This window comes from Grammomys surdaster, unplaced genomic scaffold (genome assembly GCF_004785775.1).
Source record: "Grammomys surdaster isolate TR1022 unplaced genomic scaffold, NIH_TR_1.0 130, whole genome shotgun sequence".
Classification (NCBI taxonomy): domain Eukaryota; kingdom Metazoa; phylum Chordata; class Mammalia; order Rodentia; family Muridae; genus Grammomys; species Grammomys surdaster.
In genome coordinates, this window is record NW_021604588.1 from 9,498,801 (window position 1) to 9,525,176 (window position 26,376).

Sequence of the window (26,376 nt, forward strand, 5' to 3'; positions counted from 1 at the left end):
CTTTCTTTCTTTCTTTCTTTCTTTCTTTCTTTCTTTCTTTCTTTCTTCTTTTCTTTTTAGATTGGTCCTACTATGTAGACCAGGCTGGCCTCAAACTTGTGACCTTTTTGCTTCAGCCTCTGAAGCATTGAGGTTACAGCTATATACGTTATGCCTACTTGCCTCCAGAGGAAAGCCTCAAGGCAAAAACAATACCACAGAGGCACTGGTGAGGAATGTGGAAATATGGCGAGTCCTCAAGGGGTAGTTGGAGGGGAGAGTCAAATAGAAACAGAACTCCGTAAACAGGAAAGGGGTTGTTTCCAAGCCTGATTGCTGGCATTGTCCACCTCTTCTGGAGAACTGGCCTCTCTGCCCTGGGACCTCCCTCTGACTCCCATAACAACCTCTGTATCAGAGGGAACACATTTTATTTATCTCATTTGATATTGTAAGAAGAGTCCATTTTAATGCCCGACTAAGTAGATTTGGAAGAGATGATTTATTGAGGAGAAACAGCTAAGAGATGTAAAGTGTGTGGCAGTAAATTGGGAGATGTTTTTAATCCTAGCCCTGCCAAAGCCCTCCAGCATCTCACTAATTCAGCAGGCTGTTTAGGGTCAAACACTGTGATTCATGATGAGGGCTAAGGAAGGACCGTCAACTGGATTCAGAGTGGTGAGTATGGGTCACATCATAGAAATGTAATAATATGTAATAATACATATTACACCATGGGGCAATAAGGTGGAAGCCTAAGGGGAGAAATACAACGTTTACCTGAAGCCAAAAAGAAAAGCAGAAGAGGTGAAATTTGTTGTGGTAATTATTTAAAACTGGCCTCTGGTTCGTCTGACTGTCTAAGGTGCAGCAGCTCTGCCTAGCTCAGCTGCCATGTTTCTCGGCTGGAGGCCACGTGTGCACAGCAGCTAGAACTGGCCCGCCAGAAACACCAGCCCTGCCACTCACAAGACGCCAGTGTGAGAGATGGCTCTGCCAATCTTCCATGCTGTCTCTGCAAGGCTGGGCACTGCCCAGACTATCCTGCCATCCATGCAGGCCCAGTAAGAGAATGAGACTCTAATTCTTATAGATTAATCAAAGGCTTTATATGTTTGGTAATGATTAATAACAAGATGCCCATACAAAGAGAGTTGTATCCCAATTAGCTAACCTAATTACAAGTTGTTCCCCATGACTGCTCTCCATACCTGTGTGGTTCTCCATCCTCCTACATCTCTGCCTGCTCTAGCTCCTCCTCTTCCTTTTTTCTCTTCCTCTCCCAACTCCTCCTCTTCCTCTCCTTACTCCTCCCACCTTAGCTCCTCCTACAGAAATTTACCAGGGTTGAAGGGGAGGATCACCAACATAGTAGGAAGGCCACAAAGGTAAGGCAAGAAAGTGGCCAGGCATGGTGGTGCATGCTTGTGATTCCAGTACTTGAGAGGTGCAGGCGGACTTCCAGGCCAGCCCCAGCTACGCTGTAAGATCTTGAGTAACAAAAACATATGAACAAAGAAGTAGGTGTTCTATCAGGAAGAAAGCAAATGTGGTGGGCCCTGAGACTGAGACTACAGGAGGCTCCAGATCACAAGAAGGCATCTCATTTTTCATGGCCCATGGCAGGACCTCCAGTACCCTTTCATGTGATGTTTTATGTGAGCTTTTAAAAAAACAACTCTTGTATTTCATTCATTTTTTCAAAATAGGAGTAAACTGGGTGACCTCTAAGGTCCCCTCTGTTTCAGGTATGTTGGGATCCCAAATCTTTTAACATCCAGAATCTTATATATTTTTTTTAAGATTTATTTATTGTATGTGTATGAGTACACTATCGCTGTCTTTAGACACAACAGAAGAGGGCATCAGACCCATTACAGAAGGCTGTGAGTCACCATGTTGTTGCTGGGAATTGAACTCAGGATTTCTGGAAGATCAGTCAGTCCTCTTAATCACTGAGCCATTTCTCTGACATCCAGAATCTTTTAGAAGAGAGTGCTTTCTTGTTTTGGCATTGTTTTTACTTTTAAGTGAAAAATGGAAAGCACTGAAAACACTTTTTCCCATAAAATAAAATCAGGCAGAAAATAACCTTGTTCTTGGCATGTGCTCATCTTATTTGCAGGAATAAGTTTAGGATCAGACTCCACCCAGTGAGTGATACTAACCTGGTGCTCACTTCCACCCCCTAGAGCTTGTAAATCAAAAGGAAGTGGCCGCATGGACCTATAACTACAGCACAAAGGCATACTCGTGGAATAACTCACGGGCATTCTGCAGGAGGTACTTCACAGACTTAGTGGCCATCCAGAATAAGAATGAAATTGCTCACCTCAATGACGTCATCCCATTCTTCAACTCTTACTACTGGATTGGTATCCGAAAGATCAACAATAAGTGGACCTGGGTGGGAACCAATAAGACTCTCACGGAGGAGGCTGAGAACTGGGCCGACAATGAGCCCAACAACAAGAGGAACAACCAGGACTGTGTGGAGATCTACATCAAGAGTAATTCGGCCCCTGGCAAGTGGAATGATGAACCCTGTTTAAAACGAAAGCGGGCTCTGTGCTACACAGGTGAGACCTCCCCTGAGCTGACACCATCTCTTAAAAACATGCCTTTCCTGGTTGAGGAGTGTAACCACTAAGTCAGGAACATGGGATCTCAGTCAGGCACGAGAAAGTGCAGAACTACTCAGTATTACTGAGAGCCTTGGCCATCCTCCTTATTACTGATGGAACGGTGCTCAGGAAAGGTTACTTTCTTAAGACCTTGAGACTTTCAAAAAATTACAAGATAGAAAATACATTGAGAATTACTGACATAGTGGTGCTATCTCTGTACCTGGCAACAAGGTACAATTTTCCAAAATGCTGGTATGATCCATCCTGAACAACCCATAATTCTACACAGTGACTGACATTTTGCACCTTAAGATGTAAAGAAGTTTCCTGTGGGAAAGACATGTCATGTAGAAAGGAACATTGAAACAAGATATTAAGTTTACTTGCTGACACCACCAAATCTTTTTTTCTAACCATCTTGGAGTAAAAATTCCATCAGGGCATGGATACTTTTGGTTAGAAAACTGTAACCCATTTTACTGGACATGGAAGAGTTCCTCTGGCCACACATCTATTTGTGACTGCATTTGTGGCCCTCTGTCTTCACACAGCTGTGCCCTTGTTTGGAAATACTAAATATGCCATCCAACAGGAGCCTTAGAGCACGTCTATGATGATCTCAGGACTGGAAAGCAGTCTTCTAAATTTTACACTTAGAACTTTTCAGCACCATGATACATTAGCATAAGAAGGCACAAATTGAGAGGAAACTCATCACATCCCTAAGAGACACCATTGTAACAAATAACTACTAGTACTGAATACAAATCGCATCCAGGGTCCCTTTATATAATTCCGTTTGTGTTGCTTGTTTATTTAGTATTAGTCACACTATCAGCTGGGCCCTTCCATTGCTCTTCTCCTTGTGATGCCCTCCACAGGACATAGGCTGACCTCGACATGGCTACTGAGAGGTTGGCATCTGTGTTTCCTTTCCTGTGAATGCCTGTGATTCTGACCTTTCTGTATCCATGCAGCCTCCTGCCAGGACATGTCCTGCAGCAACCAAGGAGAGTGCATTGAGACCATTGGGAGATACACCTGCTCCTGCTACCCCGGCTTCTATGGGCCAGAGTGTGAATACGGTGAGGCTGGAACTTGGGTGGTGTTACTCCAGAGTAATATTGGTCTCATGTGAGAGACGATGACAGAAAGTAAATTGTGATGGACTCTCTCTAGCAAGTAAAGACAAGAGTCCCAATGCCATCTAACAGCCCGTCCTGTACAATTGTCTCAAAACATTTGGGATAAAATCATTTTATCCTTGAAGACAACATTCATTCATGATATTTCAGGGAGTAAAAGAGAAATAGAAAGACAGGAAGCTTTAGGGCTGGAGAGATGGCTCAGCAGCCAAGAGCACTGGCTGCTCTTCCAGAGTACCCAGGTTCAATTCCCAACACCCACATGGCAGCTCTCGCCTGTCTGTAAGGCCAGTTCCAGAAGACCGGACACCTTCACACAGACATGCATGCATGCAAAACACCAGTACATACAAAATAAAAATAAACATTGAAAAAAATTTTAAATGAAAGCCTTAAAGTTAGACTTACCTATTCAAATACAAAATGTTGAATGAATTGAACCATCAAAAAAAAAAAGTGATGATTTTTCTAAGATGCTGACAATACAAAGGCACTGGATTATGATGGAGGGCTGGAGTTAGGAGCCCAAAAGGAGAGAGTAAGGAGAGTTACGGCTCACTGTAAATATAGCAGAGCGGGTCTACAATAAGAAAAAGAACCAACACTTTGTTTCCTACAGTCAAGGAGTGTGGGAAATTTGACATCCCACGGCATGTTCTCATGAACTGCAGCCATCCCCTGGGGGACTTCTCCTTCAACTCACGGTGCACCTTCAGCTGTGCTGAGGGCTATGAGCTGAGCGGACCCAGCGAGCTGCAATGTCTGGCTTCTGGAATCTGGACAAATAACCCCCCTCAGTGTAAAGGTACGTCATTTTTGCTTTTTCCATCCATACTAAATAACTAGAACCTGGGAGGTCATTAATGGGCTTTCCATTAAAAACTTGAGAAATAGGGGCTGAAAAGATGCCCACATGGTTAAGAGCCCTGGTTGCTCTTCCAGAGGATCCAGGTTCAATTCCCAGCACCCACTTGGTGATTCACAGCCATTTGTAACTCCAGCTCCAGGGAATCCGCTGCCCTCTTTTGTCCTCTGCATGTTCCATGCAGTCATGTAGTGTACTGACATACATGTGGGCAAAACACCCATACACATAAGATCTTTTAAAGTACGTTAAAAATTAAACTCGAGAAATAATAAGGATGGAAATTCAAGTTTCCATGATGCTTCTCCTACCTGCATAGAGGTGGTAGTTTTTTTTTTTTTTATCCCTTGGGGAAAATATTGCAAAGGAACTTCTTTCCTTTTGGTACTTGTAAAGCATGGGTGTTTGGATCGCTGAACAGCCATTGAGTTCTACTTAACCAAGAATAACCTTAACTGACACTTTGAGAAAGTATAAATGCCACGGAATCCTAACACATCCAAAGGCTGAATAAAACTTGTCCTAGAGTGAACATCACAGCTCGGTGCCTGTTTTGGCCTCCCCATGCTCAGTCCTGAGCCATCTTGAAGGAGGAAGCTTGACTATAAAACTGCCCAGCAGGAACATTCCAGCCCAGGTCCAGCTGTAGCTCTATTGTGAATGAGGGGCTCACTTAATTTGGCCAGAGATGGAACAATGGAATACCTGGGTTGAGAATAGTTCCAGCTCCAGAGTGTAAACGCAAGTGTAATATACACTGTAATAAACACTGTAATATACAAGATCCTCGCCCCTCACCCCCCAATCTTAGATGTAACATAGATGATACTTGGCCATCTTAGAGAGAAGCCATACTGAATGGTCAAATTTGAATTTTCCTTCCATCACCTTCTGAGCTAGTATGTATAAATCTGGAATGGGGAAATAGTATCAGTCTGTGGAAAAGCAAAGGGCTTATTTTGCTATAATCAAAAAGAAAATAATAATCAATAGAAATATAATCAATAGAAAATTTTACTCTTTCCCTATCTCCCCATCCCCAGATTCAGAACGGCGTCATTCATACATCTCATATAAGAGGGCAAATACATCAATCCATAGACTGTCAGAGACAGACTTATAATGCATCATTCAGATATTTTATATAAGAGGGAAAATGCATCAATGTATAGATACTAAAGGACCTTCTGGGTCAGACTTGTAAGAAGCAAAGCATAAAGAATATCAAGAGCTTGGAGGACTCTTTAAGATTCAGGTCACTCTGAGGTCTGGGAGTCCGTGTCTGGATATCTTCCCAGCTCCATCTAATTTTCATAGGCTGAGCCGTGCTGTTCGCTATGCAAGTGACTTCTGTCCATCTGGATTGTTTTTACATTTCTTTCTTGGTTTTTCTGTTCAGTGGTGCAGTGTCGGAGCCTGGAAGCCCCTCTCCATGGGAGCATGGACTGTATGCACCCATTTGCTGCCTTTGCCTACGACTCCAGCTGTAAGTTTGAGTGCCAGCCTGGATATCGAGTGAGGGGCTCTGACGTACTCCACTGCAATGGCTCTGGTCAGTGGAGTGAACCATTGCCAACCTGTGAAGGTAAGATTACTTTCCACAGCTTTCCATATAACCTAGAAGGAGTCCTGCCATGGTAGAATGATCAGGGATTCTTAATGTCAAGGCCACCTTCTCTAGGACTGTATCTGTTTAACCTCTGGTTGTCATTATATTTCTCATCTACAAAATAGGGCTAAGAATTGTCAGGTCCAATCTAGAATTAAGCACAGGAAATACACACAATGAAATAGCATGTATGCGCAAGATGTGGTATCGCATGGATGTAATCTCAGCACTTGAGAGCCCAAGACAGAGGATTTCTGCAAATTAAATGTCAGCCTGGATGATTGCACCATGAGTTAGAGGCTAGCTTGGGCTAAATAATGATACCCTGTCTAAAACATAAACTAAAATAAAGACAAAGTAAAGAGAGTGAACTTCTGACTCTCATTTTTCTTGGCTATGAAGAAAAAGAAGAGACTAGAGGACATTTGACCCTCATTTGCTCTGATCATGTAAAAACTAGAGGTCAAAGTGGAAGGGTGGTATCTATGTATGCTCTGCAAATCCACAAACCTCTAGAAATGTAATGCCTGTACAGAAGAGTGCCAGGAAACTAGACTTGAACAGAACTAAGATCATTCAGTGTATAGCTGTGTGCAGGAACTCACTTTGAGCTGCACTAACTTGTCAAACAATGTCTAATTAGCATCCTGTGTTCTAGGGACACAGCCCACATGGAATCATCACACAGCACTAGGTCATAGGTCATAGCATGTACAACAAGCCACGCCACTTCATCTGCTTCCTCATAAGCCCACCTTTTCTGTATCTGCTCTTTTAGAATCCAATAGACATTTAATGAGCACTCGGAATTTACCAGAGCACTGGGCTCCAGGATACAGTTCTGAATGGCTACTCCAGCATCAAAGAGACTGGTGTAACAGGGAAGAATTGCATTTGTACATAAACAGCACAGTGCAGGGTCTGGGAGAGCCCACACAAGGAGTCCTTGCCCCTCAGTTAGGGTGGTCAGGGATGCCTTCTGAAGGAAAATAATGTCAAAACTGAGATCTGAAGAAAGGCAGGCAAAGGGGGACACAGGAAGGATAGTTTTCCTTTTTTGACAAAGAAGGATTTGAGGTTTAAGTTATACGGGCAATGTGAGCGGGAAAACAGTAGCATCTTCCAGGAGACTCTTTTAAAAAAAGACTTAGTAGTTGCCGTTTTCCCCTTCAGCCATTGCATGTGAACCTCCGGAGAGCCCCAGCCATGGGACGATGGAGTGCGTCCCATCTACAGGAGCCTTTGAGTACAACAGCAGCTGTACTTTTCACTGTACAGAGGGATTTGTGCTGAAGGGAAATGATGCCATTCAGTGTGCTGACTCAGGGCAGTGGACAGCCCCAGCCCCAGTCTGTGAAGGTACTGTGACACCGAATCATTCCTCCGCCATTCCTCGGCGCCTCTCAGGCACTATGGGCACCTGACTCTACCATTCACTTATCTGTCAGACATTCATTCACAGTGACCCTGGGATATGCTGGGCTCTTTGCCAAGGATCAAACAGTGGGCAAAACAAGTTTCAAGTACAGTGTTCAGGACAGCATAGTGAAGGTGAGAGATGCTTTGGTTCACATGTTGGGAACAGGTTGAGGAGATTGTCACTGAGGAAAAGGATGATGGGTGAGGAACAGCATGAGATGGTAGAAGAGGGGGACAAGGTATAGTTCTCTCGGGTTTTTGTCAACAAGCTTTTAGGCTCTCTGGGTTCTGTGACTTCTATTAAAATGAGACACTAGTAAGAACTTTACCTACTATGTCACCAATAGTTGAGAGTCAATGTGTTTTAAGGCCACTGACTCTGCCATAAACTTTATAAACATAAAGAAGGCCCTGGTAAAAGTTACTTTATAAAGTCTGTGGCCTTATGTGACAACATGACCCTCTTTTAGTATTTTGTGCTTTCAGTGTTTTGCTCTAAAATAGAAACCAAAAGCACAAGGAGATCACTGGGATTGCCTTATTTTACAAAGGATAGGTGTACAGAACCAAATTCCAGAAGTACATGGCAGCATCTTATGCCACCATTTACTGGTACTCTTTAACAACTGCGTGAATCCCTTAATCTGTGTGTACTCTGATTTTGAAATGAGCTGTTGGTTCTCCAGAGCGTTTTAAGTACTTGAAGAGATTTGTGTATACTCAGTTTCAGAGTAGCTTTATTTAAATAATAAAATGTGGAAGAAAGTGAACATCAGCAGATGGATGGATAAAGAAAATCTGGTATTCACATATACTAGAATACTATTCAACTTTAGAAAAGAAATTCCAACATATGCTCCAATATAGATAGACCATAAAAATAATGATGATCCAAAAATCAAGTCATCTAAGATTTTACCTACATATTTTTAAAGCAATGAATTCATGCCTTATGGTGATAAAACAGTGGCGATGATTAAATGTGCTAGTGTGTGTTGTCTAGGACACATAGACATGCTAAGCCCTGAGACATTCTTTAAAAAGATCACAAGGGATTGTACCAGCCACTTTGTCTTCAGACAAGTAAATATCAAATGATCCAGAACAGATAGTTGGGTGTTTTCTTAAGCATCTGGAATCAAAGCCTCAATAACTCCTTTTATAGTCCTTGCTAGTGTTTCTGCACCAATAGTCAAGGTCTACAGTTGCTGCCTCGCCATGAAGCTAGCTCTGGTGTCTGACAGTGCCTCTGCAGATGCTTCTGGGCTGGTAGCCAGAGTTTATTCAGCAGTTCCTGTCATCTCAGACAGTTTGATGCCAAGATGTAGAGAAACCTATTATTCATATTTTAGAGGTGAAAAAATATGAAATAAGTGTGTTTTCTCCATATAGGACTATCTTTTATTTAAGGATTGTAATATAGTGAGAAGGACCAGATAGGACAATGGGAATAAAAATGACCAACATACAATCATATGTGGATGTTTGTATATGTGGGTGTATGTATATATAAAATATCAAATGAGACTTCATTTTGTATGCTAACATTTGTTTTACAAAAAGAAATCACAGTTTGATCAGGATCATAATTTTTATTCTGCTTTTCCATTGAACATTATATAGAGATACATGTCCAAAATCTTTTTCAAATAAAACATATAAAATTTAAGAATCATAAATATTCCTTTCGTGAATCCATAATTTACTTTCAGCTCCATTTATGGTTGTTTTGCTCTTACAATGTCTTGACAAAAATCTCTGGGTTGATTTTTGTTATGTATCTTGACTTTATGCTTTTCAGAGATTCTTGAGTCTGAGGTATAATAGCTTAAAATTTATTGGTACACATTACCACACTCTTCTACCCTGGCTCAGCCAACACTGGTCCAAACATTTTTCCTTGTAAAATCCATCAAACATCATTGGCATTAAATGTCAACTCATTTAACTTCCAAGTTAAACAAGCCCAACTTGTGAATCTTTAAAGACAATGATCAGTGACTGAGTCATCCAAAAAAGCCAAGTAATCTATGATCCTACCTATATATGTTGTTTAAAGCAAATAAAATCATGGAGACAGAGAGTCAAATGGTAGAGGAGAGGAAGAGGAATTAGCGTTAGTGAGGGTGGAGTTCAGCCTGAGACCGTGAAAAGTCCTAGTGATGAGGGCTAGTGAAGATTGTGTGAAGATACAAATGCAAAGGACACTGAACTAGACGAAGGCAGGGCTGAGGTCAAGGTCAACAACATTTCTCTGCGACTGTTTTCTAACTCCCTGCCTTCCTTACCCCTTAGCGTTGCAATGTCAGGAGTTTCCGGTTCCAAGTAAAGCCCAGATGAGCTGCTTGAACCCCTTCGGTACCTTGAAGTACCAGTCAGTCTGCAACTTTTCCTGTGAGGAAGGCTCACTCTTGGTGGGAGCAAGTGTGCTAAGGTGCCTGGCTACTGGACACTGGAGCGGAGCTCCTCCTGAATGTCGAGGTGAGAATGGATTCTCCCCCATTTTTCCTAGCAGTAAGTTGGAGGCAGCATTCTTAAAGGCTGAGGTAGTAACTGGGTAGCGTGTACCCTGAAACTAGCTGAGAAATGAGTGAGTGCTGTCTGTCACTAACTCCTTCCTCCTCTACACTAAGGACCCCAGATACAAATGTTATCAGAGACTAAGAAAATATCATGAATGTCAGGATATTTGGCAATGGTAATAATGTGGCGATCTTTGTACTGTCTTAATCAGAGTCTACATCAGGACTGACAGGCTCCTATCACAAGTGGTACTCACTAAGCACAGTATCCAGAAAGAGGACAGGGAAGAAAAATTAACTCTGAGTGTTTGCTCCAAGACTGATCTGACACATTTTTCTTAGGGGCCATGGCATGTCCTGGAGGAAAGAGAAAGGTAGAATTACAGAATCTAGTAGTAAGCATTCTCTGTGGGACACGGGAGAAACATACTTAGGCTAGAGTGGGGAGCACTGGGAAGAATACATGCTGTGAACTGGATAAAGTGTTCTTGGAAGAAAGCAAGGTGTAGCCTCATTAGGACAATTTATATCTGTGTTAGACTCAGTGTTGAGAAGCCAGTGTGTCCTGTGAGCACCATAGCACCCTGTGTGAGGCAGAGCTGTTCTAGTTGCCTGACTTTAGTTCTTTAGCCAGATTTATGACAAATACTTTTAACAAGACAAGATTTTTATTTATGAAATCTACAGATAGATAAGAAAACAGAGACAGTAAAATATCCTCTTAAATATCAAGCACACAGAGCAAATATTTCTAGCTTTCTAAGATGAAGTGCTTCTGATACATTCTCACGCAATATTTTTGTAACAGCATTTGTATTGTGAGCATTCAGTTTTAACAAGATACTTAATATGTGCAATGTGAAATATTTCTGTATTATTCAACTTTGTATGGGCTTTCAAATATCTGAGTAAAAGCAAGCAGGTCGTGTTTTTCATAGAGAGAAAACCACTTGCTATTACAGGTCACACAAGTGTATACACACACATAAACACACGCGCGTGCGTGTGTGTGTACACACACACCCCATTGTAAAGCCAACAAAACATGTATGAATAACTAATTAATTAATTAACAGCATAATAGGATATCCTTCTTGCCATGCATCAGAACCTAAGTCAAGTTCTGGAGTTGGAGTTGGGAATGAAGAACTGGGTCTGGATAGAAGAGGGTGAGACTTTGGGCTTGGCTCTTGCTCTTGTCCTCACTACACTGAAGTCTATACAGTTTTGAAGAAGAGCTCCAAATTCCTCAGCAGGGTTATCAGAGGGATCAGACCCTTCCAGGAAAGCTATTCATTGCCCCACAGTCCTGCCCGTGGGTGTTCACAGCCAGGGGGTTACCACTCACCCCAGCTTCCTGTGACCTCCCAGTTCCCTTCTGCTTTTAGCCCTTTGTTTACTCTGAGGGAACTTTCTCCTCTTCTTACTGGGTGTGCATCAAGTGAAATACCCGCATGTGGTTGAGGCAGGAAGGTACCACGAGGCCTGAAATCCACAAGCTATTGTGACACTTCCGAGGGAGAGTGTTATCAGATAATTTCCCTTGTCACTGTCCCCACAGCCCTTTACACTCATCCTTGCAAAGTCACAAGAGAGCTGGAAATGACTCCACCATGACTCCACCAAACCAAGGACCCACACCCTTTCCCCTTTGCATTTCCAACTTACAGTCCTCCCCATCACACACACACACACACACACACACACACACACACACACACACACACTGAACACAGGAAGACTTTGCAAGTGGCAGGCAGTATCTCAGTCTCTATACGTTGATTAGGTTGAGAGGTGCATTGCCAAGGAGGGCATGAAGTGAAGGGACAAGAAAGATGCAGACAGCACCTTAAAACATCAAGCTGTTGAATTAGCTGACCTAGGACTGCTGTCCCATTTTCTCTTATTTAAAGCCATATACTGCATAACCAAGACAAGGAGCAGAACTTCGAGACCTTGTTTACATTAGTCCTTCCCTTCCAATTCACCTGGCTTCATTGCTCTGTGAATCGAGAGAGGTCCATCAGTGCTACTGACATTGGCACTGAGAATCTATCCACTCTTGATCTGACTAAGTCATTTTAAGATATTGAGATTCAGAGAGGTTAAGTGACTTGCCCAAAGTCACTAAGTGTCAGCACCAATCCAAGCCAGCCTCCAAGCACCTCACACTTGTGACTATATAGCTGCCAAATAATTGTGAGACCTGACTTCATTTTTACTGGTAATTGACCTTGGCGTGTCATCTATGCCTGGTGCTGAAGGCTGAGCCTTCTGGGAAGGGGTGGAAACTAGCATTTACAAACAACTGATGAAATATGCGTCCACTTTATTCTCTTTTACATTTAATCTTTGAGTGTGACTTAAGTGACTTGCTATGTAGCTAAAGAGTACTATAAGACAAGAATTCCAGTTTTTCACACATTGAAAATAAAGCAGCTAAGGCTGCAAAGGGGTCACCCTGCATAGTGTAAGCTAGGGCATCGACCCAGATTCTCTCACTACTCACTGAGGAAGGGAAAAATTCACCACCATTTTCACCTCTAAGTTCTTGGCATTGTTTGCTAGAAACATCATTAGGTTTGTTTCTCAAGAAGACGTCAAGGGAGCAACTTTCCCTGAGATCTAAGAGCATCCAACACGAAGCACACTACTATCTCTCCAAGTCTCTTTTAAAATCGCTTCTGAAACCCTATGTGGGTGAGATCTCAGAATGACAGTCAACTGTAGGCTGTAGCTGTCACCCAGCTCCCTGCTCCCTGACATCTTAAAGAGAAAAGGCCAGAAATGCAGAAAAAATGACCACCTTTAGCTAAATGCAAGAGAAAGACAGAAAGCAGTCACACACACACACACACACACACACACAGTGGGTTCAAAATGCCATGCTCTAACATAAGCTCCCCCTCCTCCTCTGTCCTCCACACTGCAGCTGTCTCCTGCACCCCTTTGCTCAGCCCTGAGAATGGATCGATGACCTGTATCCAGCCTCTTGGGGATTCCACCTACAAATCCACTTGCCAGTTCATGTGTGATGATGGATTTTCTCTATCTGGACCAGAAAGATTGGATTGTTCTCCATCTGGACACTGGATGGGCACCCCTCCCACATGTGAAGGTAGGCAAATGGGTCTGTTCTTTCTTGTGACTTCTCAGATACCAGCAGAGAGGAAAGAGTCACCAGAGATGAAGATGTGCCTGAGTAAACAACAGGCGTGAAGACCTAGACCAAGGGTCTCTTTCTTTCTGAATAGCCTTTTTAAAAATTGTCTAAAGCACTCCACACTTAACAATGCTTTCACGTCATCACAGGACATGAGATCAGCTTTCTAGAATAACAAGGGAAGACAGCAGTATCCCCAGGCTACAGATGAGAAAGAAACACAGGCTCCGGGGTGAGATGGTCTGAGGGCATCACCATTCACAATGACACTCAGCTATGCGCTGAAGCACTTAGTTTCTTCTAAGCACTCTTGCTCTTTTCTACCATCCTCTCCATCCGTCCGTTTCTACACCAACCTTCACCCACCCCGCTACGTCTCAGAGTAGTAGCTTATTTGAGAATGGATGTTATCTAACCTTCCCTGCCTCTCACTTTTCTTCCTACTTCTTTATGGGCTTTACACTCAATGAGAGCAGAAGCTGTGCCTCCTCCATCATGTGTGTGTATGTGCATATGCGTGTGTGTGCATGTGTTCATATGTGTGTATAATATATGTGTACATGCATGTGTGCACATGGATGCATGTGTATATAATATATGTGCTTGCCTGTGTAGTTTATGTATATGCATGCATGCGTACGTGTGTATAATATGTGTGCATGCCTGTATAGTGTGTGTGTGTGTGTGTGTGTATGCAGGAGTTGTATGAATATGTTTGCAAAAGTATGATGTTAGGGGTCTTCCATCACTGCTTCTGACATTACCCTTAAGTAACATGGTCTCTCACTGGACCCAGCACTCACACCAGTTAGTTATTCTGACTAGCCAGCAAGCCCCAGGTATCTACCAATCTAAACACCCTCAGAGCTAGGATTACAGACGTGTGTGATCATGTCTGTCTTTTTACACGGGACCCAGAGATCTGATCTAGGTTCTCGTGCTTGCCTGGTAGGTACTTTACCCCCAGAACCATCTCCTCAATCCCTCCTCGATCTTTATGTAGCCTGCAGTAGTGAATGGAATCCAGATGAGTGTGTAACAAGCACCAGTTGAGCTGAAGCTAATCGGTTCCTGGTAACACTCACTCAAGTGCAACATGCTGACAGTGTGAACTGGTGGAACTCTCCAAAACAGGGTGGGCCTCCCCTGTCTTTAGCTTCCTGGTAGCTCCTTGCAGGCACAATGTATCGCATATGCTACAAATATATAGTATGCTCTAAAACAGAAGTGCACTGTGTTAGTTAATTTATAGTTCCCATTTGGTTTCATAGGGGTCTCTGTCCCTAGTTATCGCTCAATGAAGTCAGGGTGAGTAATAGTGAGAGCAGCAATTCACACAGATTTCTGTATTCAGTCTACACAAACCACCTCTAAAGAAGCTACTGTTATCTCCTTCTGAAAGATGAAGAAAATGGGGCATTAAGAGAAATAGGCACATTGCAAGATGGGCAGAATGGCTGAATACAGGGTGTTTCCAACAAACTACACTGCCACCTAGTGGGAGGGCTTCTAAATCCTGGATCCACGCACAGACGGCGGGGTAAATTCTGAAACAGGCCTTAGAAATGTGACTGGTGATCAGATGAGAGACTATGCCTTTAAAAATATGTTAAAATTGTGGGGAAGACAGCTAAAATATTATTCATTCACCCCTACATTGATATCTCAAGATGCTATACTAAAGGGCACAAACACTACCACCTGCTGTCAAAAAGATATACAAGCCTCAAGCAGCCCAGGCCATGTGAGGAGAGTTTATACCTGTGTTTGCTGCTTGTTTCTTTATCTCTCACCCTTTATTTCATCTATCCTAGTAACATGTTCATTCTCTATATTCTCCAGATTCTCCAGAAGGGCGAAAAAAAAACAAATTTCATTTATATATTCCATTAAACTTTTAAATCTTTTATGTAGCCAATTTGGTTGCTAAACCTGTGGTCTCCCAGGTCACTTCTCTTCCCTCTCTCCCAGTCTCCTTTTCTCCTCAGGAGGAAGAAAGTGCCTCCTCCTCCCTGTGAGCCCAGAATCCCCCCAGGGCAGCACCTCTCACACACGGTCCTCAGTACTGTCAAGCTTCTCTGAGTCTAATTTTAAAGATATTTATATTTCTGGTCTTGCTTCATTATCTACATTTATATGGCACATTTAGGGAAGTAATTCCTTCTCGTTTTCCAACCAATCTTTAACATTTTGACCCTCATCTCTGCCTAGGCATCCTGGTTATCATACAATATTTTTTCAGAAGAGACCCAGCTTCCCTTTTCACGGTGCAGCAGGGTTTCCATTTGACGTGTGAGGGCTGTGTTTTTACAAGTATTTCCATTGTGGTAATAGCACTGCTTCTCTGAGCCCCTTGGGACTTGGTATGTGCCTATGTTGTCCTGTCTCCTCTTGCCCTTACCCTTCAGAGGACAGGAAATCTTCCCCATCAGCCTAGCAATGACTTAGATACGTCTCACTTTCATGGTGCCGTCTGTGAGCTGGGTTGCAGTGTCTGTCCTGTCCTCACCTGTAGATCACTTCCCTGACACATACCATTGCTGTCCTCATTGTTGACAAGGTTCCTCACTCACTGTTCCTCTGGAGATCATGTCTGGCCACTGAGTTCAGACCCTGATGGCCTGCTTAATCTTCTTAGGAAACAGAGATCTCCAGATCCATCCTTCTACTTCGTCTGCTTCTCCAAATCCAGGTTCTGAAATACTGGGAACATGTGTCCCGGAACCCTGGGATGGCTCTCGCCTCTATTTTCCTTCATTACTTTGATTATTTTAATGGATTAACGCAAGGGTCTGTAAAACACCCACACACAGCCTGTTACTACAAACTCCTGAGCCAATATCCCAGTTTTCGTGAGGCAGCGCATAAAAGTTAAAGGGTCTTAAGAATCAAAGTGTCTAAGCAAGATGAACTTGACATTGCCTTCGGGATGACACTGGATTTGAAGAAACAACAGCCACTAGGTTATTAATACTTACTGAGTCATGGTATTCATATGTCAGATAATCTAATGATGAAAAGATATGAATCTAAGCAACATCTGTATCTTCATCCATTTACTGGCGTGATTTAAGGGGACACTGTCATGAGCCAATTAGAAACTCATTTGTTCAGCTCTCTGACATGTGCTTGCTGAATGCCATCTCCACCCTCTGAGATCCCTATAATGGGAGTCATGTAGACAAAGTGAGTGGTAGGGGTTTTAGAAGCTTTACATATGGCAGGTTACATGCGGTAAGTTAGTGGAGATGCAGCATGTGACATGATATTGTATGAGTTCCAACAATAAGTCAATGAACTCAGGGAAAGCCATTCAGCCTGTGGCGACTGCCAACAGCCTCAGAGAGGGTGCACTGGGTTTGCTCCTGGAGAAATGGGTGGGATTTAGAAATCAGAAATGGAAAGAAACAGGGCATTGTGAGCCAAGAGTCAGAGCAAATACAGAATCTGCTTAAAATGCCCAAGATACAGTCAGTAGTCAATAACTGTTTGTCAACTATTGAATGAATAAACTTTGTGAAATACAGAGTGTCTGAGAGAGCATTAATATTGGGACTTTCTCATTTGATACTCCAGCCATCAAGTGTCCAGGAATCTTCGCCCCAGAGCAAGGCAGCCTGGATTGTTCTCATGTTCATGGAGAATTCAGTGTTGGCTCTATCTGTCACTTCTCCTGCAATGAGGACTTTGAGCTACTGGGGTCTACAAATGTGGAATGCACAGTTTCTGGAAGATGGTCGGCACCTCCACCAACCTGCAAAGGTAATGACGTGCCAGGGAAGTTGTGCTTGGAGGTAATTTTCCACCAAGATAACACAAAAGCTCCTTTATTCGGGAAGTACGTATTACACTATTAATGCAGTCAACACATTTGTAGGTTTTAGGATCTTTGAAGATGTGACATTTCTGTTCAGGAATAAAAGATGCTCCGATTTTTATGAAGAAAAAATTTTCATGTCTTTTAAGCCTATTTATCTCAAAGATCTCTATCGAACAGAGTGGTACTTTGTACATCATTGTTGAGAAGACTGGGTGGCAGTTATGGGACCAACTGCTTCAAACAAAGAATCAAGACGCAGAGAGATGTATCTTATCACATTGCACTTTTGTGGCCAAGCAGGGACATCGCTTCTATTTCATCTTTCATATGGACCTTGAGCCACGGAATAATAAATCTCCCAACAAAGCTGGGGAGCACCAGCCTTTGTCTGCATTTACTGTGGCTTTCTGTTGAGTTGCTAGATCTCTGGGGCAGCTCTCCTGCTGACACCTTTTAAAGACTATTAGTAATGTGGACTCTGACTGCTTCTCCTTATAGCCAGGACAATGGTTTTTTTTGTGGGCACTTTTTAATACTATTTTTTATTTGCATGTGGTGTGTGCACACATTTGTGAGCAGGCATGAGTCCCTGTGTGCATACATGCAGAGGCCAGAGGAAGCCAGCCGGTGTCTTCCTTTGTTACTCACTCCCTACCTTATTTTCTGAGACAAGGTTTCTCACTGAGTCAGAAGCTCACATTTTTGGCTAGGATGATTGGCCATCAAGTTCCCAGGCTCTAGCTGTTTCTGCCTGCCAACATTGGAGTTTTAGGTACACACTTGGTCATCCTTGGCTTCTATATGTATGCTGTGCATTGAACTGAGGCCCTCTTGCTTTCAAAACAAGTGCTATCACCCAGCAAGACATCTCTCCAGCCCTTAAATTATTTCCCTCATCTCATTTTCCATACCTGAGATTTGCAGATTTTCAGAGCTTCCTTGTATAAATTGATAGAGATATCTTGTTACAGGAGAAGTGAGTGGCAGTTATTTTATGACAGTATTGATTCAGATATGATCCTTTTGCCTACAAACATACAAATACTTTAAATTAAAATATTTTTCTCATGACAGGTATAACATCACTTCCTGTCCCAGTGGTCCAATGCCCTGCCCTCACAACTCCTGGACAGGGCACAATGTCGTGCCAACACCACCTGGGAAGCTTTGGTCCAAACACCGCTTGTTACTTTGGGTGCAAAACCGGATTTACACTCAGAGGAGCCAACTGGCTCCGCTGCAGGGCTTCAGGACAATGGACAGCAGTGACTCCCACGTGCAGAGGTAAGTAGTTAGGAGCAGGGAATTCTGGAGTTATCTTCCTGCTAGTTCTTGAGTTAGTCATTGTATGTATTTTCCTGTTTAAATTCCACCCAGCCCTGACAACCACTGCAAGCACCCAGTTCTCCCTGAAATCCACAACAATCCCAAGCCAAAGAAACGTATACCAACTGTTTCAACTTTGCCCTGTCCCAAACCCCTGCCAAGTACCATGGTACTTACGTTTACATATATCAGAGCTAAAGGTGTACAAATGTAAAACCCAGCCTATTGAACTGTCAAGTCTAAATTGTGACGTTATTAACTAGGTGACAGTATAAGTCTACAGTATTTTCTTTGTGATTGGATCGAAGATGTTAGCCCTGAATGACATGTCTTAAGGATTTACCACACTATTCACAGATCATGGAGTCCCCAATCCTCTTTGTCTTGATATCTCCCAAAAAGCACAGCATTGGGCTTTACAAATGTCATGGCTGTTCTATCACACTTAATTTGAATTAAATCAGATTTCCTAAGTTTCATTTGCTATTCACTACTTACAGAGAATAATCTAAAGTTATCTTTAAAAAAATTGTTTAAAGAGAATTGCAGTCTCTCCTTCTTCCAGACTTCTAGTGTCCAGCTGTGGGGAATGCTAAATAAGTATTTTGTTAATCACATGCTCGAATGGCTGGTTACTCACAATGCATCAATAATAACACATAGATATAGATTCAATAGTGTTTTTTAAGGGCAAATTTTGTAAAGAGACTTTTTGGAGGCAAGACTAGTGTATTTGTTGATACTTATTATATGATATCATGGGCCGTCCTTGTTCTCTGGCTAGCATTATTTCAGTGGATGCTTTGGCGAGGTATTATTTTAAGAGCTGCTGTGTGTGACTCTTGGGTGTGGCTGACCTCCATCACGACATTTCACATCTACTCCATCAACTGACAATCCCAGTTGAACCCCAGTTGAGTTCAAAGCAAATCTCTATCCTCCCAAAGGCACATCTGTTTCCCATGAATTCTTTATTCTCCCTCACAGCTGTCAAATGCTCAGAATTGCACATGGACACAGCAGTAGCCATGAACTGTACCAATCCCTGGGGAAACTTTAGCTACGGATCAACCTGTGCCTTCCAGTGCCCAGAGGGGCAGTCACTGAATGGCTCTGTGAGGACAACCTGCCGAGAGGATGGCCGCTGGTCAGATGCCATGCCAACCTGCCAAGGTACAGTTTTTAAACACGGTCTAGAACACCAGCTTGATTCGGAAAACAGAATCCCTGTTTCTTTCCTGCACATTTTTCATGGTAGAATGTCTTCCCTTTGCTGTCCCCCCCCCCCTTGTTTGATGAATGCTTTACAATGAGCCACAGGGGATCCCTTGACTTTAGACAGAGCCCTCGGGATGAAGCTGCTACCTGTGTGGATCCCTGCCATTCCTTGTCATTGTTTAGACTTGTGATATTAATTTTCCCTCTTCTTGTAACCTCTGCTTAACGCACATTGACACTTCTTTTACACAGGGTCCTAGTTTGTTATCGCTGGCCTTTATGTACCATTCACCTCTGAAAACACCTTGATTCTTAATTATACTCCATCCGTTCACTCCTCATTTCTCAGTCCCACCTCTCCTCACTTTCTTTAGCCGTTAAGACTATTTCTGTTACATATCCACATCTTCAACTGAAAAGGAGAAATTACCCAAACATTTATTTCGTTTACCCAAATACCATGCACAGGCTTTTTGTATCTGCTAATGAATTCTTTTCGGGGGATCTTTATCTTGTCTACTTTAGAAATCACAAGTTTTGACCTAAATTAATCCAAGTGCGTAAGTCTTAGGATGCAGTCAGGCCCTGCTTCCTGCTCTGCTGCAGTGGATTTCTGACTTCAAGATCTTTCCTGCCAGGTTCTTGGCACTGGTGGGGCCTTTGAGGATGCTGCTTGCAGCCTTACCCCAGCCCCTCGGATGACTCAGGAAGGACGACTAATCTGTGCACAGGACACTCACACCTTGCTTGTGTGTTTATTCTGTTAGCAGGGACACTGACGATCCAGGAAGCTCTGACTTACTTGGGTGGTGCTGTGGCTTCTACAACAGGCCTGGCAGTGGGCGGGACACTCCTGGCTCTGCTAAGAAAGCGTCTCAGAAAGAAAGGTAAATAAATACAAAGGACCCTTCTCTTTTGCTCATGATTTTGGAGTGAAGTGATAAAGTCAGTAGTTTCGGTTTAGACACAGTTTGTGAAAGAAAATAAAACTGAATTTCGTGATCTTGAGCCCTGACTGTCCATCAGAATCACCTGTAGGAATTTATGAAAATACAGAAATTCTGGATGTTTCTGTCTGTGTGTGTGCGTGCATGTGTGTATATGTATGTATATGTGTGTTGTGTGTATGTGTGTATATGTGTGTGTTGTATATGTGTATATGTGTGTATGTGTGTTGTGTGTATGTGTGTGTGTGTCTTTTGCATACTAAGCCAGTGCTGTGGCACCAACTATTATATAATTTTTCCGAAGCCTTCTCTTAAAATTCTGTTGGAGCATCTGAGGACTTCTGGAACCACCTAAGTTAATTGTAAACATGCTGTGCACCTGTCCCTCACTCACCCCATGTGATAGCCATTTGCAAATCAGCCTTCTCAGACAGCTGAACAGATAGTGAAGGTAGCTGAGGTGAGGGAAGCTATAATCCTATAGGAGAGACAATATGCACACTGATGGGTGGTAAGTCTGTAAGAACAAAAATATAGCACAGATATCACCAAAACATAGAGTAATGAACGGTTCTTAGATCAGACTGGTACATCACAAAGGCTTTCTCAAGCTTAGCTCTGCATTTAAGGGAACTGGCCAAGCTGGGGGGGGGGGGTGAAATGGAGTTCTAGCAGACAGGATTGCACAAGAAACCCAAGAGAGAGAGAGAGAGAGAGAGAGAGAGAGGCAGCCGAGAGTGTCTGAACCCACCAGACTCAGACCAGTCGGAAGGAGAAGCTGAGGTGTAAGAAGCCGCTGCTTCAGTGGACTCCTGAAAACATACGTAATAATTCTCTCCTGCAAAATGTGTGGGACTGGTGAAGCTTTAGACACAAGAATGACCAAACAGAGGAAGACTCTACCAAGGAAATTTCACCAGTCAGCTGCCAGAAAGAGACCTTGGGCTGGAGATGAAAGAAAAGGAATGCCTGGTTCTTCATACTTGCAAACATCCTTTCTCAATGTACTGTGACATGTAGCCTGCCCAGGGGCTTTCTGGCTTCACAAACATTTCGTTATAAACTAATGAGGCTCTCACTGTCCTTCCTTGTAGAAAGTAAGTAGGGCACTGAGAACCAGCTGATGCTCAAACCCAGATAACTGGATGGGTCTGTGCTAAGTTATCCCAGCCCTCCCATTCCACTGAGGCGTTCCAGAACCTAATCTCAACTGCTCACGGCTCACAATGTCCTGTGCCCTCCTCTTATCGCTCTCCACACAAAGCCACCGTTGCACGGAGCGCATTTCTTCAACACTCCTGTGCACAATCTCCTAATGATAGCAACGGGTGATTCTTGCTAAAGGGAGAGATGTGCCATATAGTTCTGAAGAATCCCTCCATGAAAGTGCCCTCCCTCAACAAATTCAAGAAGAAGGCAGAAGGGAGGGTTCTTCAGGCCTGGGCCTTAACCTCCATAATCACATTATCTCCTCCTGCTTCCCCCTCCCCAGTCTACTGACCCTGCAAACCACTGCCAAGTTATTTCTTCAGTTCTCAGACAAATTCAAGGTTATAAAAACTGCCACTGTTAGCCGCCCATTGTTCTCAAACTCTGACAAGAAATCAATCTATGAGTTGTGGGAGGGTGGCATCTCCTGGGTGCATCCCAATTTAATTTCTGGTGTTTAGTCTGTTGTCAAGTTATAGGCAGTGCTGTAGCCATGGCTAAAGATTTAACTATCAGAGTCTGTCATTTAGATTAAGACAGGAGACTCCTGATCACCTACGTTACGGGAGGGGGGAAATGAGAGCGTCCATTGTAGTGTTGTTATGAGCTGATAGAAACCCAGCACGCTAGATGAGGACCAAGGGACTAACAATCCAGGTGTAGCAATAGAGAGCCCACAGAACAAGGCTGGAGACCTCAGGGACGTGAGGTCAAGGTAGTTGGTGGTTTTGTTTTGTAGAAAAAGAGTCTTCTAGCTTTCCTCAATCGTTTCTGGCGATGGCGACCTTTCACCTCACTCTTTTCTTTTATTCTCTTTATTTCAGAGGATGGAAAATGCCCCTTGAACCCTCACAGGTAAGCTGGAAATGTTCTGCGCAAAAACAAATTTCATCAGTCTGTCTTTCTAACTTGCTATGTCAGAGGGATCACGTGTGACGCTCTCCGTTAGACATCTTCTGCTATGTCTTTCCTGTCCTGAAAAAAAGCATGCGGTAATATACGTCAGCTGCATATAGTGTTTTAAAATTCAACACACGGCGATTTTCAGGCACTGGAGCCACCCAGCCCCCCACCCTGATTTTCACTGAGTCTTTCTGAGGGCTCGATTGCTTGCTTGCTGTGTGTGCACACTTCATTACCTCAATCGGTTAAAAACAATCAATGGATACCCTCATTGTAGTATAAAAGAGAAATATGTGGCAAGTGATTCATAATAGAAGCGACATGCTAAAGCCTGAATGCTACACTAGTAAATAAACGTTTGGAGACCATTGCAAGTTTGTAAATCTCCACGACTCAGCAAAATACCATGGATTGTTTCCTGAAAAAAAAATACTGTATTAGTGTGATTCGCAGAACAATACCATCTTAAAAGATGAAAAAACCACTTAGTATTTCTGTGTGAGGCATTTAAGTTCCAGGCTGCCTTTGAGCAACACGGGATCTAGGACAATCCTTTTGTATCTTGTGTTTTGGGATATGTAACCGTTCCTGACCTCTGTCCACTACATGTCAATCCTTATCTTCAGCATGAAAATCCAAACTCTATCCCTAGGGGGCAGTACTGTCATTCTGTCAAAACCCTGTATTGGTTATCAAGGCTTTGTTATCAACTTTGTAACTCTTGTCTTCTTATCAAGAAGAGGCTGTAGCTCCTTATAGGCTAAATCTGGTTTTCTGCACAGAAAACAACAGTGTTGATGTGGCTTGGTGGTAGAACAGTCAACCAGCATGCATTGGGGCTCTGGATTCCATTCCTAATATCGTTTAAAAGTGAATGTAAAGTGCAAACCAATTTTCCCAGAGTTCTGAGTGCCACCTTGAAACTTGCTTTCCCGTTTGCTTTTGTTATTAAAATAGACAAAATTTCAGGGTAGGGGGCAATCTGTTGTTTCTAAAGATACCATGAGCTAGCTGTTGGGAGGACTAGCTTTTACTTCATGGCAGATCATCTTTGTGTTTCTGTTTCTCAGCCACCTAGGAACATATGGAGTCTTCACTAACGCTGCATACGACCCAACCCCTTAAGGTGAGTTCTCTATGGCGATAGCTTTGAAGAAAGTAGAACAGTAGGTGAAAAGGCAAGAATATCAATCTTGAATTTTCTTTATATCATATGTATTGAGTTTTAAGTGTGTATTAAAATGTTAAGCCATAATAAAACCACACTGGTAACAAGTATGTGTGACCAAGTAGGGTCAATGGAATTTACCCGGAGATTTCCATTCCTGCCCAGATGAAAGGCTCTAGCAGCATATAACCTGTTCCAGGATGTGTGAGATCTCATTGTTGGCAACCAAATGATGTTGACAGAGTGGAGTTGCCTCAAAATCCCCTGTCGTACTAGAACAGAAATCATCCGAAGCCATCTTTTCAAACAGTGCCATGAAAAGCCCCCTTTCCTGCTGGTAGTGTAGAACCTAGAAAGAGGCAACTGTCTCAGACATCAGGAGGTGAGCACGGTGAAAAATTTCTTTATCTTTTAAGGAAGGGGTCATTTAGTTAGTTTCTTTCTTTTTCAGAGACCCAGTCTCCTGATGTCTCACTCAATCTCTCAGGATTCCACACGCAGATGTCAAGATTCCTGTCAGACTTGACTCTAACTCCGCCTCCACCGCATCTGCTGTGGTTCTCTGTAAATAATTGGACAGGAACCAAGCAGAAGGACTATGTACTTTCCCACCTCTCCACCCACCTCTTCCTGCTCGGCCCCTCACCTTCCTCCAGTCACAGAAACAGGAGCAAATGTTTCTGCTGCCGTCTGTGGCTTGTTGCTACTTTGCTGTTTCTGAAAACAGGAGTTAGTCCGAGGCACTGGAGCATGTGCCTGGACAGGTGACCAGGCTCTGGAAAACGGAAGGTCTGTCTGCTTTCTCTTGGGATTGAAGAGTAGTTTAAGGAACACCTGCTTTAAGATCTCCTGGGTCTTCCATGTTTCCTATCTGTGAGGTTGTTTACACCTCTGCTGCTGAGACTTTCACAGAAACTTCAAGATGGTACTAGGGGACACAGAAGATCGGGAATAGTGCCAGGATGCCACATCTGACTGCCGACTTTCCCTCCACCAAAGCACCCAAAGCCCATTGTTTGAATGTAAAACTCCATTCCCCCAAATATCAAGTCCTTCGTGGTTTGTTCAATAAGGTCTGTGTATCTCACTTTGTCTACCACCAATGTGGTCACAGTCACAATCCTCCAAATGACAGCTGGACCTTCCAGTGAGCCCACAAGTATATGTCGTGTGTCCCCTGTCCATAGATGAAAAAAAATCAGAGAAGTAGAAAAAAAGGTCCTCTTTACATTGCTGTTCTGCAGGAAAGAACAGATACTGTTTTATATGTAATTTAATTCACATATTTAATAAATAAGTCACTGAAAATTACATATGACTTGTCTGCGATTGATGCAAACATTCAGGAGTCAAACGCTGCAGTTGCTTTGCTGAGCTGTAATGAAATCCAGTGATTGGCTTGTAGCCCGTGCGCACGTAAGCAGATGAGCAAGCTACAGCAGCAAAGCTGTCCTTAGAAGAGCTGCAGTGCTTGGGGGAAAAGAAAAGAAAGTAATTTAGAGACTTGCTGGTTTTTTCTTAGACACATTGTCAATAGCATTTAATTTGTGTGTGTGGTAAGGGTGGAGGGGAGAGAGAGAAAGAGAGAGATGGACAGACAGATGGACAGACATACAGACACTAAGCTAGGCATTATAGGACCATAGACCTCAACCATGTCTCTCGTGTCAGAATTTGCATTCTGGGAAGCCCTGGAACTGTGGATCAGGAGTGTAAGACATCGTATAGCCCCTGCTCTTGAAAAGATCGTAGTCTAGCTATGGATACAAGGGAATCTTGAAAAACTAACAAAAGGTTATCAAAAGGAGTGTATATTCTGAACAGATTAAGTTCATAAAACAGAAAAGTCTATTTGAACCAAGAATCAGAAACAATGGATGAAACCCTGACTTTAAAGAACAGGAAGGCAGAGCGGGAAGATGTGTGTGAGCATTCTTTCTAATGTAGCTATGTACGCACACGTCTGCTAATTAGCTACTTTTTGGTACAGGGTCTCACTGCGTAGCTTAGGCTGATCTCAGGCTTCAAACTCACATTCTCCTGCTTCAGTCCCTTGTGCGCTGGGATTACAGGCATGTGCCATCATGCCTGACTGGAGAAGGGGCATTCTAAACTGACAAAGGAACAGAAGCAGGAGTGGGGGGAGGGGGAGGCGCTGCTGAACCTGGATGGCACCGGATTACAATTTACTGGATGTGCTGGAAGCATAAGGCAGGAACAGAAACAGAGTTCTGGAGAACTCAGGACAAGTTGTCCTGCTCATTCAGATATAATTCTCAGCTTCTTCACCAACAGAAAAATAAAATCTAAAACAATATGCAAAGTATACTTCAAAACATGGACCCGAGATACAGGAGAACAAGCTTATAGATTGTAGCTGCCTAGGCGCTGGGGGGTCATCCAATTTACAACAGCTTGTCCCCTCCCAATAATCAGATCCAGGAAAATTACAATTG

At 43.1% G+C, this 26,376-nt stretch overlaps 1 protein-coding gene across 1 annotated transcript in view; it reads left to right on the forward strand.

The window, feature by feature from the left end:
* Selp (selectin P) overlaps window positions 1-25,233 on the forward strand; it is a 35,771-nt gene extending 10,538 nt beyond the window's left edge. The window contains exons 3-16 of the mRNA XM_028760301.1: window positions 2,172-2,558; window positions 3,584-3,691; window positions 4,371-4,556; window positions 6,016-6,201; window positions 7,399-7,584; window positions 9,940-10,125; window positions 13,099-13,284; window positions 16,906-17,091; window positions 18,224-18,433; window positions 19,463-19,648; window positions 20,461-20,580; window positions 22,674-22,704; window positions 23,823-23,878; window positions 24,372-25,233. Of these exons, the coding sequence (XP_028616134.1) occupies window positions 2,172-2,558; window positions 3,584-3,691; window positions 4,371-4,556; window positions 6,016-6,201; window positions 7,399-7,584; window positions 9,940-10,125; window positions 13,099-13,284; window positions 16,906-17,091; window positions 18,224-18,433; window positions 19,463-19,648; window positions 20,461-20,580; window positions 22,674-22,704; window positions 23,823-23,877 (2,213 nt within the window). The 3' untranslated portion in view covers window position 23,878; window positions 24,372-25,233. The remainder of the gene's footprint in view (window positions 1-2,171; window positions 2,559-3,583; window positions 3,692-4,370; window positions 4,557-6,015; window positions 6,202-7,398; window positions 7,585-9,939; window positions 10,126-13,098; window positions 13,285-16,905; window positions 17,092-18,223; window positions 18,434-19,462; window positions 19,649-20,460; window positions 20,581-22,673; window positions 22,705-23,822; window positions 23,879-24,371) is intronic.
* The last annotated feature ends 1,143 nt before the right edge of the window (window positions 25,234-26,376 follow it).